This window comes from Meriones unguiculatus, chromosome 17, assembly GCF_030254825.1.
Source record: "Meriones unguiculatus strain TT.TT164.6M chromosome 17, Bangor_MerUng_6.1, whole genome shotgun sequence".
NCBI lineage: Eukaryota > Metazoa > Chordata > Mammalia > Rodentia > Muridae > Meriones > Meriones unguiculatus.
This window is the reverse complement of record NC_083364.1, coordinates 36,356,032-36,370,313: the sequence shown is the minus strand read 5'-3', so window position 1 is coordinate 36,370,313 and position 14,282 is coordinate 36,356,032. Positions and strand designations below refer to the sequence as shown.

Sequence of the window (14,282 nt, the reverse complement as noted above, 5' to 3'; positions counted from 1 at the left end):
TTTCTCTGTGTAGCCCTGACTATCCTGGAACTCACTCTGTAAACCAGGCTGGCCTCGAACTCAAGAGATCCACCTGCCTCTGCCTCCTGAGTTCTGGGATTAAAGGAGTGTGCCACCACTACCAGGCTAACCTAGTATTCTGAATGGTCTTACTTGATTATTCTGACCATTTGTTATACGCTCCATGATGGTGCTGCACACCTTTAATCCCAAGAGACAGAGGCAGGCAGGCAGATCTCTGTAAGTTCAAGGCTCGCCTGTTCTACAGAGTGAGTTCCAGGACAGCCAGAGCTACGTAATGAGACCCGTCTCCAAAAAAAAAAAAAATGTATATTATTAGATGAAGGTGAAATGACCTTTGCCTAACCTGTGTGTGCCCAGAGTCAGTCTACCTATTTAAATCTATCTAAACCCCTTACTGCTAGCCCTTGAGAGGCGCCACCTGTTTGAACTATGGATCTCTCTCTCTCTTTTCTTGAGACGGGGTGTCATTCTGTATCCCAGACTGGTCTCGATCTCATGGCAATCCTCCTTCCTCAGTCTCCCACCCGGTAGGATTACAGGCTTGAGCCGCTATGGCGAGCTCTAACTACCAATCTTTGGAAATGCCCCTTCTCGGGGGCTGGAGAGATGGCTCATTCAAAGGACCCGAGTTCAGTTCCCAGCATCCACCTCAGGTGGCTTACTCTGCCTATAACTCCAGCTCCAGGGGGGACTCACACCTCTAGCCAGTTCCAGCACCTGAACTTATGTACCCACAAACCCCACTCACACAGGCACATGATCAGAATTAATAAAAACGAATTTTAAGAAGAAGAGCTGTTCCTCAAGCCAGATGTGGTGATGCGTCCTTATTCTAGCTTCATCTCTGACGTTGTGCTAAGACTCCCTGAACAAAAGCAATTTAGGGAAGGAAAGGGTTTATTTAGCTTACAGTTAAACGTTTAAGTCTATGGCAGAGGGGAAGTCAGCTAGTCGTCACATCTGGTCAAGATCAGGGAAGAAGGAATGCACCCCTGCTGCCTGCTGTTTGCTTTGCCGCTTCTGCTCAGCTAGTTTTCTTCATTAACAGTTCAAGGAAGGCTCAGCGCATGGAATGGTCCCACCCACATTCAGATGATAACTGACAATCGACACTACCACCCCACCTGCCCTGGGCAACAAACCTGCCTACAGGTCAGCCTGATCTAGGTAATTCTTCTATGGAGACAAATGATTCTAGGTTATTGCAAGTTGACATTGAAAACCAGCCACGGCACTAGTTCAGAGGCTGAGGTACAAAAACCAGGGATTTGTTTGTTGCCTTGGCTACGTGGGACATTTCAGGACAGCTTGGACTATGGTAGTAAGACCCTGTCTCAGAGAGAGAGAGGGAAGAGGGAGGCAGAGGGAGAGAGACTCAAGGTGAGGAGAGGAGAAGAGGGGAAAGAAGGAAACTGTTTGTTGGTCCTGGGTATTCAAATGAAAACAAAAATGACAGGATGCTGTACAGAATAAAGAAATGCAAGGAAGCCCAAGTTGACTCCTGCCCCGACCCCATCCTATTGATGTCAGTCAAAAGAATCATACCGGAGAGTTTAAAGCCACTGCACGGGTTGGTGAGGCTGAATGTGACATTCTCAGAGTCGCTGGCGATCTCAATGGTCTCTGTCTGCCCCTTGTAGGCGTGAATCTTGCTGGAGCAGTTGATAGAGGGTGGGAACTGATCTGAAACAGAGAGACGTGGGGACTGGCTATGCTCGGGGGCACTCAGCCGCCTTCCCTCTCTGCTCTCCTTCTCCGTGACTCTTTCTACAAGCCGGGAACCAAGCCCGAGGCCCACCTCTGGGAGCAGGACCCAGTCTTCTCCCTGCTCTGAGAACTGTGCCGAGCATCTTTGGCTTGTACTGCCCACTGGCTAACCTTTAGCCTCCATTTTTCTACCCCACCTCAAACTGGATTATTCTTCCCTGAACAGAATGCCACTCGGGACCTTGAGAACAGATAGTCAGTTTTACCCTGGGAAGAGCTGAAAGCCAGGAGGGTGAGAAGTAGATGGACATTCTTTTTTTTTTTTTCCAGAAACAGTCAAACTCTCTCAATGTTCTGTTTCTTGGAAGCCTATTATTTCCACTCCATTGTTTATTGATTCATTCTACTAATAGAGCATGTGATATATCTATGAGCACGTGATAAAAAAAAGAGGTCTAAGGGAATTATAAATCATAAATCACACTGAGTGGTTATAAATACTAAAAAAAAAAAAAGTCAGGAAAAGGAGTGTGAATGAACACAAAATAGGAGACAAGGCTGTCCAGAGGATCTTGCTAAGAAGACAGTGGCAAAGGATGAGCGACAACATGCCTGGGGCTGTCTGTGGAGAGAGCCTGGCAGGCGAGAGAAGGGCATGTGCCAAGTTACCAGTGAGCCCAAAGGATCCAGTGGGGTAGGGGAGGGGAAGCACCAGGGAAGGGGTGGTGGGCGCTGGAGGAGACAGAGGTCACAGGGCAGTGAAGGAAAGGCTGTTGTCCATCAGAGGGGCCTGAGTGAGCTGGGAGCTGTCGGAGGGGTTTGATCCATTCAAGGAATAAAAATGTGGAGCTTGAAGGGATGTCATAAAATGGGGGTCCTCCTCTGCTCCCCGTTTCTGGGAAGGTCTCCCTGAGCCTCGTGTCACTTACTGAGGGTGCCATTCGCTTGCTGGAATGTCTTGAAGATCGTGTTGGTGTTCTGTCCAAGATTTTTGTTTCCTGTGGCCAGAACGTCAAACTCGCATTGTCGGTCTCCGTTGCACCCAGAAGCCAAGTTTTCTTCTGAGGTGTTGTTAGTGAGCAGTTGGGAGAAGAAGATGGGGGTGAAGTTGGAAGGCAGAGGATCTGTCCTCATCCCAAGGAGGCCTGTCCCATTGATTTTCCCTATAACACAAGAGACACGGTGGTGGCATGAGGCCGCAGGCGCATTTCAGCTGTGCCCACTCCTAACCCTCACTGGATACGGCTCTGCTCTGTGTGTGAGGGGGTGAAGGCCACCCACTCCCCTCCTCCCTTCCTGGAGGAGACATACGAGTGGGGTGGAGACAAGGGACAAACACGGGGCAGTGGCGAAACCTTCAGACCTCAGGGAGGTTGCATAAGCTTCCCACAAGCACAAAGAAGACAACATAGCAGCTCCCTCGCTGACCTGCCCCAGGGGCCTAATTACCCCCCAGACTCACATGTCATTCCATAGCGGAAAAGCGTCTCCTCGGAGCTGTTTGACGGGATGGTGGAGCCGTTGGGCATCCTGAAGTCATCTTCGGGATTGTCATTCCAGACTCCTGCGGGATAGAGGACCTTTGACACTACAGAAGAGTGGCATCCATTCTGCTGGGAGCAGCCAGCAGGTCAGCTGCATCTGTCCTGGGTCCAGGGCCCCAGGAGGTGGGAGAAGACACACATACACCCTGCTTTGAAGAGAGAGGCCCATTGTGGGGAACGATTGTGCTCTAAAGAGGGAGAAGAAAACCAAGAAGAATGTGGGGGAAGATGGGAGGGAGGAAGGAGATGAGAGTTTTTAAAAAAGGAAGTGTAGAAGGGGTTGGGGGAGGAAGAGGACAGTTGGGCCTTCACCTTCCCTATAGAGTTGCCTTTATGCTCCCTTGAAAAGATGGCCGACTAGCCGGGCCTGGTGGCACACACCTTTAGTCTCAGCACTCAGGGAGGCAGAGGCAGGAGGATCTCTGTGGGTTCGAGTTCAGCCCTGGTCTACAAAGTGAGTACAGGACAGCCAAGGCTACACAGAGAAACCCTGTCTCAGAAAACAAACAAAAAACAAAGAAAAGATGGCAGACAAACAGGAAATTGGCCTACACAGTGGGTGAATCAGCCCCTGTCTTTGTTCAAGGGGGCTGAGGAAGAACTGGACAGGAAGTCCAAGGCCCACAGGAGGGGCAGCTGCCTTGGTGTGGTCTAAGCTCTGCTTCTTACCCAGAAGGCCCTTTGTGTGGTTTCGGTACTCCTCTGAGAGGCTGGTGGAGGCATGAAGGATGTTGGAGCGAGCAATCACGGAGATAGTCACTGTCCCATCAAAGTTGGCTGAGACTTGGGAGCCATTGTGGGTCAGTAGGACGCCAGTGGAATTGAACGTGGGCAAGCCTGGAATATAGGAAGACAGGTGACACGGCTGCCAGCATGACCCTTGGACCCACAACTCGGCAGCAGTGAAGGCTCGTGGCACAGAGGGCACTGGGGTAGCCTGACCATGCCTCAACTAAAGGCCCCACTCCATCCAGACCAGCCTCTAGAGCCTTCCTTCTAAGGTAGGAAATGAGGAAAGTTCAATGCCTGGGCTAGAGGAAGGTCTTCCCATGAAGGTCAGTTTAAGGGACAGCAAAAACATTGTTTTGCTGGGCGTCGTAGCCTCCGTCCCCCCCACCCCACCCCGGTCACACTACTCCCAGGGGCTGAGCTCCTGCTGAAACCAAAGAATGTGCAGCGGGACACATACTGAGCCTACCTTCCGTGTGGCTGGTGAGAAAGTCCACAGTTTGGTTATTGCATAGAACTCGGATTTTGTCGTTGGGCTCAAGGAACCACTGGACCTGGGAAGGAATTGGAGGAGGCCTGAGCCCAACCAGCAGGCAAAGCAGAGGCCTGGAAATGAAGCTCTAGGGAGCAATTCAAGGCTAAGTTCCCGGCCAATGGAAGAGGCAGGGGATGGAGGGGGCAAGCAATAAGGATATGCCAGCTGATATGTGTGGAGAGCTCAGGGGGTTCCAGGCTAGCTCCCAGCAGCCTCGTGAAAAGACAGTATCCTTGTCCCCACTGTGCTCTGAGAAAACAGTGACTCGGCTGACGGTGGTGTCACACCTTTGATCCCAGCGTTTGGGAGGCAGAGGCAGGTGGATCTCTGTGGGTTTGAGGCCAGCCTGGTCTACAAAGTGAGTCTAGGACAGCCAAGACTACACAGAGAAACCGTGCCTCAAAAACCAACCAACCAAACAAACAAACGCCCTACAGACGTGCCTGTCGCCCAATCTTATGGCGGCATTTTATCAGTTAAGGTTCCCTCCTCCCAGACGACTCCTACATCAAATTGGCATGAAACTTCCTAGCACACCCTTCCTTCCCCAAGTTGCTCCTTGTCAGGTACCTGGACACAGCAGTGTTGTGAAAGTTTTGGTTTATGATCTATAAGCGTGTTTTTGTTTTAATCCCAGGTGTGGGGTATGGGAGTGCTGCAAACTGTCCCCGGCAGCAAACTATTTGCCTCGCGTGGGCTCTGAGACGGACTCTTTGCCAGCTGCAGATAGTTTATGTGTGAGGACTCTGGAGAGGGAATAAATGCCAGAGCCCAGAGAGTGGTGAGGAGGCTCCAAGAAAGAACAAGGCTGCTGGGGGTTCCCCCCTGCAGCTCCTGTTACTGTTGATGCAGTATGATGAGAAGTTGGAGGAAAAAAAAAAATTGGACTTGCCCCAAGGAACCCAATGGCCCTAGCCGGCAGGAAGTAGTTAAGGAAAACTATGCCCCATTTCCCCACTAACCTTCTTTCTCTCCTACCTGGTGTTGGAAGGGTTTGGGGTGGAGAAGGGCGGTACAAGAGAGGCATTAAGAAACATAAATAAAATGGAGTTAAAAAAGGAGTGGTAACAGAGCAGTGAGAAAGTATTCAATGGATCTCTCCTCCTCTCTTTATTCTCTTTCTCTTTCTCTTCCGGTGTCCAGCTGCCGGTCTCTGAGGGGTTCTGGGGAAGGGAGGCAGGGATACTTGGATACCCTCCTCACTTACTGTGATGGAAGAACCCAGGCTGCTGGTGTTGTATTGAGCAGCAAAGGCAATGAAGTTCGTGGCCTTGGCAGAGCCAGTCTGGGCAGTGCGGCCCTCCAGCCGGAAAGAGGAATTCGTATCCTGGGCCTGGACCAGCAGGAAGTCTCCCAGCCCATTGAAGGTGTATCCGACATTATCCAGAGTGGTGATGTGGGGATCACCAAACGTCCAAGCTAGAAGAAAATAGGTTAGAGCCAGGCGTGGTGGCGCACGTCTTTAGTCCCAGCACTCGGGAAGCAGGGGCAGAGGGGCAGGCGGATCGCTGTGAGTTCGAGCCAGCCTGGTCTGTCAGTTCTATCCGGGACAGCCAGGGCCACACACCAGCAAATTGGGGCCATAGTCTGAGGCTCTGTCTGCCCTGTAGGTAAGGTTTCCATCTTGGTGGACTCAAGCATGGGTAATTTCTCCTGGCATCCAGAATCTGCCCCGAAAGGCCTCTTGCCCTCATAGTCCCTGGCCCCAGTTCTCACCCATTTGCAAGAGTCATGCCCAAATCTGCTCTGTTAGCTGTTAGCCTCCACAAGACCTGTCCCCATCATCCCTGTGGCCACAATTCTGCCCTCGGAAGTTGATCCCTTACTAATCCAGGCTCCCTTCCTGGACACCACACCTCAGTCATCATGCTCACCGGGCCGTGGGGGCCTGTACCACACACAGCTAATGCGGGGCCGCCTGCGCTGGTACTGGACACAGAAGGAGGGCTTGTTGTTCCAGTGGCAGCACCAGTTCTGTGCCTCCCGCTCCTGGTCTGTGGAGAAGAACGCTCTGTCAGAGGGCACGGGCCCTGGAGAACCGGCTGGCGGGTTTGGTAGAGTATGGTGTATGGGTGGCGTGGCACAGTTCACATCCTTCCGTGCTCGCTGTCGGTGACTTGGAGGAAATGCCGTTGTATGTCCTCCTTGAAGGCATCTTGGGGTTGTTATGTAGCAGGGCACATGGGAGAAGCCCTCAGAGAGCCAGGGGAAGGGAGGGCATAGATGATGGTGAGAAGAGACTAGAGCAGGACCAAGGGTGGGCAGACGCAGGCTACCCTACCCAATTCACCTCTGTGTGCTCTAGCTCCCTTGGAAGGCCTCTGTGGTGAGATGATCCTAAGTCTCACCCCCCCCCCAAAAAAAAAAAACATCTTGTTAGCGTGGGCCAGAGGATAAAGTCAAAGTAAACTCTCTTCCTTTGCCTGGAAAAATTCCCACTCCAGGCCGAGGGCACACTCTGTCCCAATCTGAGCGAATGCGGGGAGGGTGGGATCTTCTGAATTTCCGAAGATCAGGGAATTGGGGTCAGAGGAGGGGAGAAGCCGGAAAGCTTTGGGGAATAGAGACTTCGTGTAGTTTGTCTGAGAAGAGCCTCAGGCTCCGGGTCACGTGGGCCGGAGATCTCCAGGGAGATACATACCAAACTGCCAAGGACTGTGCATTCTCCAGCCTTCCCGAAACTCTCCCCAGGGGCCATAGCTGCAGCACACGCCCCCTCCCCTGGAGGAGAAGCTGCACAGCTGCCTGCTGTTCCACCAACCTGCAAGGAGACCGGACATCCTGAGGCCCAGCAGCTCAGTGGAGATGGGACAGGGGTGTCTAGGGGAGGGGTGTGTGTGCTCAGAGTGCCTGGGAAAGGGCAGAACAGGTGTGAGCAGAGGTGACGACAGTGGGTGGGTTTGTGACGGACAGGAAGGAGGCATCACCTGTGTTCACGGGCCAGAACCGCAAGTCCCATCGCCCCTGCTGCCAGGAGCAAGGGCAGGAAATCTGGTTCCAGCCCCAGCTGGGCTGCTGAGGCTGGCTCTCCAACCACTGCAGACACTTGAGCCGGAAGTTGGGTCTCACCTCCCTGTGGAGCCTGTAGACCTGCAACCCCCGGATGCCTGAGGAACGAGGATAGCAGTAATTATTGCAGGACATGGGCTGAGAGCTCTGTCTGCTTCAGCTTTGCGCTCAGTGAAGATTCGTGACTGCAGCCTCCATCTCACGCCCTGCCTCTCTGAACAGCTCTTTCTAGGGAGGGACTCAACTCAGACTGGCAATGATTTATCTCCAAACCACAGACCTTTGGGCAAAAATCTGGGACAAATGCTGGGCAGGGAGGCACTTGCCCAGCATGGCCTACCTGCCTTGCCTCCTTCCCTGCCCCCTGTTCATTCATCTCTCCCTCCCTCCCCCTCCTCTCTCTCTCTCTCTCTCTCTCTCTCTCTCTCTCTCTCTCTCCCAGACCTTCCACCTTCCAATTCCCAAAACACTTCACTTCTTTCCCTAGAGACACAGCATCCACCCAATCACATCATGAGACACTCGGTCTTCATGACGCCCCTTCCTTTCCTTTTCAGTGGCCAAAGCGACCAGGACAGAGGTCCATGCCCAGAAGCTAGCTGAAGCCACAGAAAAGTTGCCAGGCCAGTGGGGCCCTGCTCTAACACTGTGAGTCTGGGAAATCCTCTCTTGGGCCCAGACACCATCTTGGGAAGGGAGAAGTAACTAGAAAGATCCTCAGTGCGGTTGTCAAGTTTAAAGCTTCAATTGGTTGGAAGTTTCATACTGCACAGGCAACTTCAAGGAGAGAAAAAGGACCCCAGAGCCTCCCCCAGCCCTGAACAAAATATGATCTAGAGTGTAAGATTTTCAACCCTATACCCACATAAATGAAGAAAAGGAAGCTTTTCAGAAGAATAACACTGTTTATCGTGATCTGTATACACATACACACACACACACAAAGACATGGATACATACACACACACACACGCATATGCACACACATACACACACAAACATGCACGCATACACAAACTCATACACACACATACACATGATGCTCTATTTCACAAGTACATGTGTCTCATAGAGAGCCCTAATATGACAGGGAAATTCTTCCACAGGGAGAGTTTCCAACTGATCCACCTGATTGTCAAACATCTTTGTCCCAGATCAAATAGACCTTGACTCACGCTTCAAGATCAGCATGGCTGACCTCTCCCGGTTGCTAGCATGCCCTTTTCTCCACCACATTTTGGAAGCTGACATCTCTTTCCCTTTGGAGCCTCTGTGTAGGACACTGAGTCTCGGAGGAAGTTCAGCAGTCTGCTATGGACACTCAGCTCTCTACCACAGCGAATGTGTGTTGAAAGCCAACATGGCTGACCCTCTCCCCCTTTCCCTTCACTTTTCTGCCTGTTAACCGACTGTCCGGCAGATAAGTGCTCAGGAAATGCTGACTGAGTGAATGCTGGCCTTTTGGGACTCCTCCTGGTGGGTCTCTTTAAGAACCTCGCTCCAGCTCTGGGAGGACCATTTCTGTGGGTCATCCTAACTCACACCTATATCCCTTCCTACAATACCCTTGTTCTCACTTCAGGACCCGAGCACCCACCGGCAGACAGCCTGGGTTTGGCTTTTCCCCAGAAGGAGAACTTACAGGGGTTGAGGGTGGGGCTAGAACAAGTTGTTGCCTAGGCAACACCAGCTTCGGATGCCCTGTAGATAGCACCTGTGCAGGATGCTCTTCAGGGTGCAGGAGGGGCTACGGCTGTCTAGGACTGACGTGGCATATGGAGTAGGGGGCGAGGAAAGACTGAGGCCAGCTCCTATGTGGTGGGTAGCACGTTTACCTAATCTGGAATTCAGGAATCGGTCAGGTCGGTACTTCTCCGAGGCCGGCCGGAATGTCAGTGGGCTGTTTTCAAAATACCCATCTCCACTGCAGGCAAAGAAAAGACTGTCAGGCCTCCGTGTCGCCCTCAGTCTTCCTGCTCTCATTCTGAGAGCTACACAGTCATTCAGTTTGTCACTTGCTCCAGCTAGCCCCCAGGCAGCAGCCGGTAGCCCGTGACTCGGCCAGGTGGGCAGCCACGAGTCCCCATACTAAAAAGGAAGAGAAGATGGGCGGGGGCAGGGAGGTTCTGCTTTATCCCACATCTGATCAGTGATGGTGAGACCTCAGCAGGTCACTCAGTACACTCGGGGTCCGAAAGCAATAGAAGTTGAGGCCAGATTCCCTTACTTTCCCTTGACGCTCTCTAAGAACAAACTGCAAAGGATGATTCAAGGCCAGTTTCTGGGGTCAGGCTGTCCCTTTCAACTGCTGGTTCTGTCACGTGTTGTTTAACATGTCTGACTCTGGGTTTTATGTCTGGGTAAAAGAGACGTCAGTCGCAACCACGTCACAGCCTCTTAAGGCTTCAACACAGCAGCATTCGTAAATCCCTCAGATCTGAGTGGAGACCAGATTCCAGGTCCGGACACCCCCACCGGTCCAGGATGGAAGAAATCTGTAATAGCAGCCTCGGTGCCACTGCAGGAGCATGCCCACAGAAAGCGACTCCTGATCTTTGCTCTACTGTCGCACAGACTAGAGGACAGGCACACGTGTGACATCTCTGTTGGGTCCAGTGAAGATGGTGTGAAATTGCTAGCTACCCATGCTCTCCTCCTTCATTGCACATCAAAGGCCAGTGGAAGCCATGTGAACACAACCTAATGCAATAGAAAACCATCTGTGGCAACTGCCCAGGAAGGGACGGTTGGGTGACCGTGACAACTGATTGCCACACTGACAGGTGCCTGGTAGCTGTTCTTTCGGAGACTGGGGCTCCTTCGTGTTCAGGGACCCCCACTGTAGCCAGCCACAGCTGGACCACCTCACCTCCTGCTTCCTCTAACCTGCAGGGTACCAGGAAGCACAAATCCCAATCTTGGATGTCTGTGTTCAGGATGTCCACTTTGCTACTTTGAAACTCTGGCTTTGGGCAACTTGACTCATCTGCCTGAACCCAAGTGTTCTTACCTATAGGATAATGTTTTTATCTACAGGATAATGGCCAGCTACTATGGGTGGCTGTGATAACCAGAGTAAGTAAGTAAAGAAAGAAAGAACATGAAGAGATAGGTGGAGTGTGACGTGTGGCTGCTAGCTGAGAAGTCAGATAATGTCAGTGGAAGCCAAGGTCAAAGGTTGAAGTGACTCCAGTGCACAGGTGTTGAGGTGATTAACAAAGGCAGGATGGATAAAGGCCTTTTCATCAGGAACGGCTGCATCTTCAAGGGCAGAACGGGAGTGTGAGCAGGGAGCCCTTATCCCTCACACTTCAGTGCTGGCAGCCAGTCAATCCTGTCCTACCTGGTGAAGCCCATGAGGACGTGGTTTTGAAGGTGCTGGCTCACATCCCACCTCATCCCACCGCTCTGGTAGAGAAACAGGGCGTAGGACACGCTCCCATCTGTGGAGAGGATGGCTTGGTAGGTATTGGTCTGGAAGTTGGGAAGAGACAAACAGAGACTTCTGTGAGAGATCTGAGGTTTCTCCCCTGGTGTCCCCACACCCTCTGACCGGACACATGCATTATCATCTGGTCCAACAGGGCTGGACATGCTGGCAGGTTTGCTGTAATTAGGGCAATGTTTACCTTGGGTGTGGAAGCATTTAGCGCGCCCTGTTTTCCTTCTTTGTAACTTTTTTATTTTCAGGGAAGAGAAATAAAAGGCTGTGGGTTACAATCCAGTTAGAAGAGGGAGCTGCAGGAACCTGAGAGGCTAGACAAGACAGCAGAGTTGAGAGAGGCCTCCTTATCTCTCCCTCAGGGATGCGTCAGGTCATTGTCCAGCTGTCCCCTCCACTTGTGTGGTATGGAGGACCTATACACGCCCTGTCCAAGAGAGACAGTCAGCGAACTGTTGATATCTGCGGGCTGTGGCACTGATATTTCACTATAGGAAAGCTCACTCCTGTGAGTCATGTGAACCTGTCAGCGCACAGACACTGTTGCCTGTAAATGCAGTTAAGGTTTCTGACTTGAAGCAAGCCTGGCCCACGGTGAGGACTCAGACCCTGCTCCAAGGTCTGTAACCAGCGATAACCAGCTAAAGCTAGAGCTATAACCAGCAGCCTTTCTTCCAAAAAGATTGAAGACTGAAGTGAAGAAACACGTGACTTTGGACAAGAACAGGCATGCTCGGGGTGGTATGGCTGTAGACCGGAGCCACTGAAGATCAAACACGGAGATCGTAAAGACCCCGAGAGCTGGGAGTTCTCAGAGGGGAAAAACGCGAGCTCTGGAGAGTGTGGGGAGCCACTTCCATTGGCTGGCTCCATGCTTAAGAGAGAGAATTTGGGAAAACCTGAGTTCTAGCAGTGCCTTTGTCATTTGCTCTGTAGAGTGACTCTGATCAAAATTTCATAACCTGCTTTGCCTGTAAGGTGCCGGGAATAGCAGAGCCATGCCTCTGGTTCTGGCACACCTATGTATGTGGCACACCTATGTGTGTGTCCCTTCACCCTCACTAGTTCACTAGTGTGAAGGCTTGGTCCTCAGGCTGGTGGCAATGAAAACGGTGGTGGCTTTGAGACGGGGCCTTCCGTCTCTAGGGCAGCAGGCTGTTCTTGTGCGACCCCTTGAGTTCTCTCCAGAGGACTGTCACAAAAGGAGCAAGCCTGGAGCACAGTCCTCTTCGTGTTGAGATACAGTCACCCGCCTACCTCTGCTCACGTGCCCACCACTGCTCTCAGTGCCACTAGGGGATGCCAAGCCCACACTTCGCATTTGATGTCCAGTCTTCCAACAGAACTAAATCAACCTCCTCTCTCCCTAAGGGCCACGTACTGACTTTCACTACAGGAGAGGAAAGCTGACCCGTGTGAGGTACAGGAAGCTGTGAGTCCACAGACATTCCCCCCTGTGAGCGCAGCCCAGGTTTCTGACTTGAGGCAAGCCTGGCCTGCCCTGAGTGAGCCGCTGTGAGTGAGGGCTCAGTAGGCCATGCTCCCGAGGGACAGCATAACCAGCAGGAAAGGCAGCTCCCTCCCCCCCCCCGATGATGGGATGCCTGGCTCCCAGCAGCATCTCAGGGAGCCACCCATGATCCACTCACCCCAAAGCTCCCCTGAGCAGGGTAGGCAAGGACGTTGACCCACGTGACCTTCAGCGTCCACTTGGCTTTGTAGCTCCAGTCACCTGTAAACTCACTAATCAAAGTCTCCACCTTCCGCGTTAGCCAGATGTTTTCATCAAAAAATGTGCTGTACTCCTAGGAGAGGAAGGTAGGTAAGGGCGCTCGCACGCCAGAAATCCTCCTGCTCACCGCGTATTCCCATTAGAATTCATGAGTGTCGCAGCACCACAGTGATGGAGTAGCAATGAGATCATTTTATGGTGTGTGGGGGTCCACCACAACATGAGGAGCTGCATTAAAGGGTCGCAGCAGTAGGAAGGTTGAGAAGCGCTGCCCTAAGGGGTCCCTGCTTCCTGCTTGGGGATGCTGTTCATGTCAGTGCCCACGGCTCCCTGCACATCCTCTCCCCAAATCAGAATTTCCACAAGTCCTTTCGATTTTAACATCAACTTAAACTGAGGCTGCAGGAAAATCTGGGGTGTGTGAACTAGAGGCTCCCAACCCCAAAGTTCAAGCCTTCTGGAATCGAACTGATGCCTCTCTTAGCTCCAATTGGCTTGGCTGGTATGACCAAATGTCTAGCTTTACATTCCTGCCCAGCTTGTAACTCCTTAGGGACAGATATGGGTCTGTCCATCTTTGGAGCTTAGGGAGTGTCTTGGCAATGGTAGGCACACAAAAAAAATATTTGTTATGACAGCCGTTGCTACATACATTCACTGGCTGGCATTGTTAGCTTAATTCAGGAGTGCTGTGGGGCAGGGGATTCTGTCTGACTCAACCTCCGTTGCTGTCACCTACAGGCCTTCATGTGGTTAGGGTAGGGTGTTCTAGAGTCTGTTTGGCATTCTTCCCCTGCTTCCTCCCTACCCTGTATTTAAGCTTCAGTCCCTTCCCACACAAGCCTAGAATGTGATACAATGCCCTTGAAGCGCCTTTGACCTCTCCAGGCTCTGACTTCTCGACTGCCGTGGCCTGGAATGACCCACCTGGTAAAATATGACTCCTGTGGAGCTGGAGAAATCAGCATCGTCCCAGAATGGGGCCACCATGGCCACACGGTCCCTTCCTGTGAAGCCTCTTTGAGGTGGGTTGGGGTAGGAGAAGACGTTGTAGTCTGACTCTGGGAAAATGATCTGGCCATTATCTGTGAACTGTGCATAAGGGTTCTCGGTTAGGGAGAAATGAGGGAAGGGTTATCACAGTCTAGGGCCAGCTCCTCAGAAGAGCTTCCCCTAAGAGCCCATCTGAGCAGAGGGTTAGAGGTGCCAACCTTGATGGTCCCCTTGTCCACTTTTTACCTTCCAGGAGAACGCTTTACCTAGTAATGTCCCAAATGCTCATTTCTATCAGAATTGCTATGACATTCCCATATCAGTCCAAAGAAGAGGGTTGTGTCCTGCCTTTGTGGTGTATCACAACTTTTGTCAGAGCAAAGTCTTCTTGGTAAAGGGCCTTGCCCTATCTTGAAGATTGTGACATATCAGATGAGGGTAAAGGGAACAAGGCTCTCACTTTCATTACTGTGTTGAGCTCATTGGGTGTCCCTACTCCTCTTCCTGAGGGCAAGAGGAGGCAAGAGAGAATCCTAGGGAATCAGGAAGTAGCCACAGGAAATAGAA

At 51.9% G+C, this 14,282-nt stretch overlaps 1 protein-coding gene across 1 annotated transcript in view; it reads right to left on the bottom strand.

Moving 5' to 3' along the window:
- The window catches only part of Muc4 (mucin 4, cell surface associated), a 47,741-nt gene that overhangs the window by 7,939 nt on the left and 25,520 nt on the right, over positions 1-14,282 (bottom strand). Inside the window, exons 5-17 of the mRNA XM_060370244.1 lie at positions 13,650-13,814; positions 12,640-12,795; positions 10,892-11,022; positions 9,384-9,472; positions 7,467-7,646; positions 7,181-7,300; positions 6,414-6,533; positions 5,747-5,958; positions 4,474-4,558; positions 3,945-4,112; positions 3,194-3,295; positions 2,661-2,894; positions 1,570-1,707 (exon numbers count right to left, since the gene is read on the bottom strand). Of these exons, the coding sequence (XP_060226227.1) occupies positions 1,570-1,707; positions 2,661-2,894; positions 3,194-3,295; positions 3,945-4,112; positions 4,474-4,558; positions 5,747-5,958; positions 6,414-6,533; positions 7,181-7,300; positions 7,467-7,646; positions 9,384-9,472; positions 10,892-11,022; positions 12,640-12,795; positions 13,650-13,814 (1,900 nt within the window). The remainder of the gene's footprint in view (positions 1-1,569; positions 1,708-2,660; positions 2,895-3,193; positions 3,296-3,944; positions 4,113-4,473; positions 4,559-5,746; positions 5,959-6,413; positions 6,534-7,180; positions 7,301-7,466; positions 7,647-9,383; positions 9,473-10,891; positions 11,023-12,639; positions 12,796-13,649; positions 13,815-14,282) is intronic.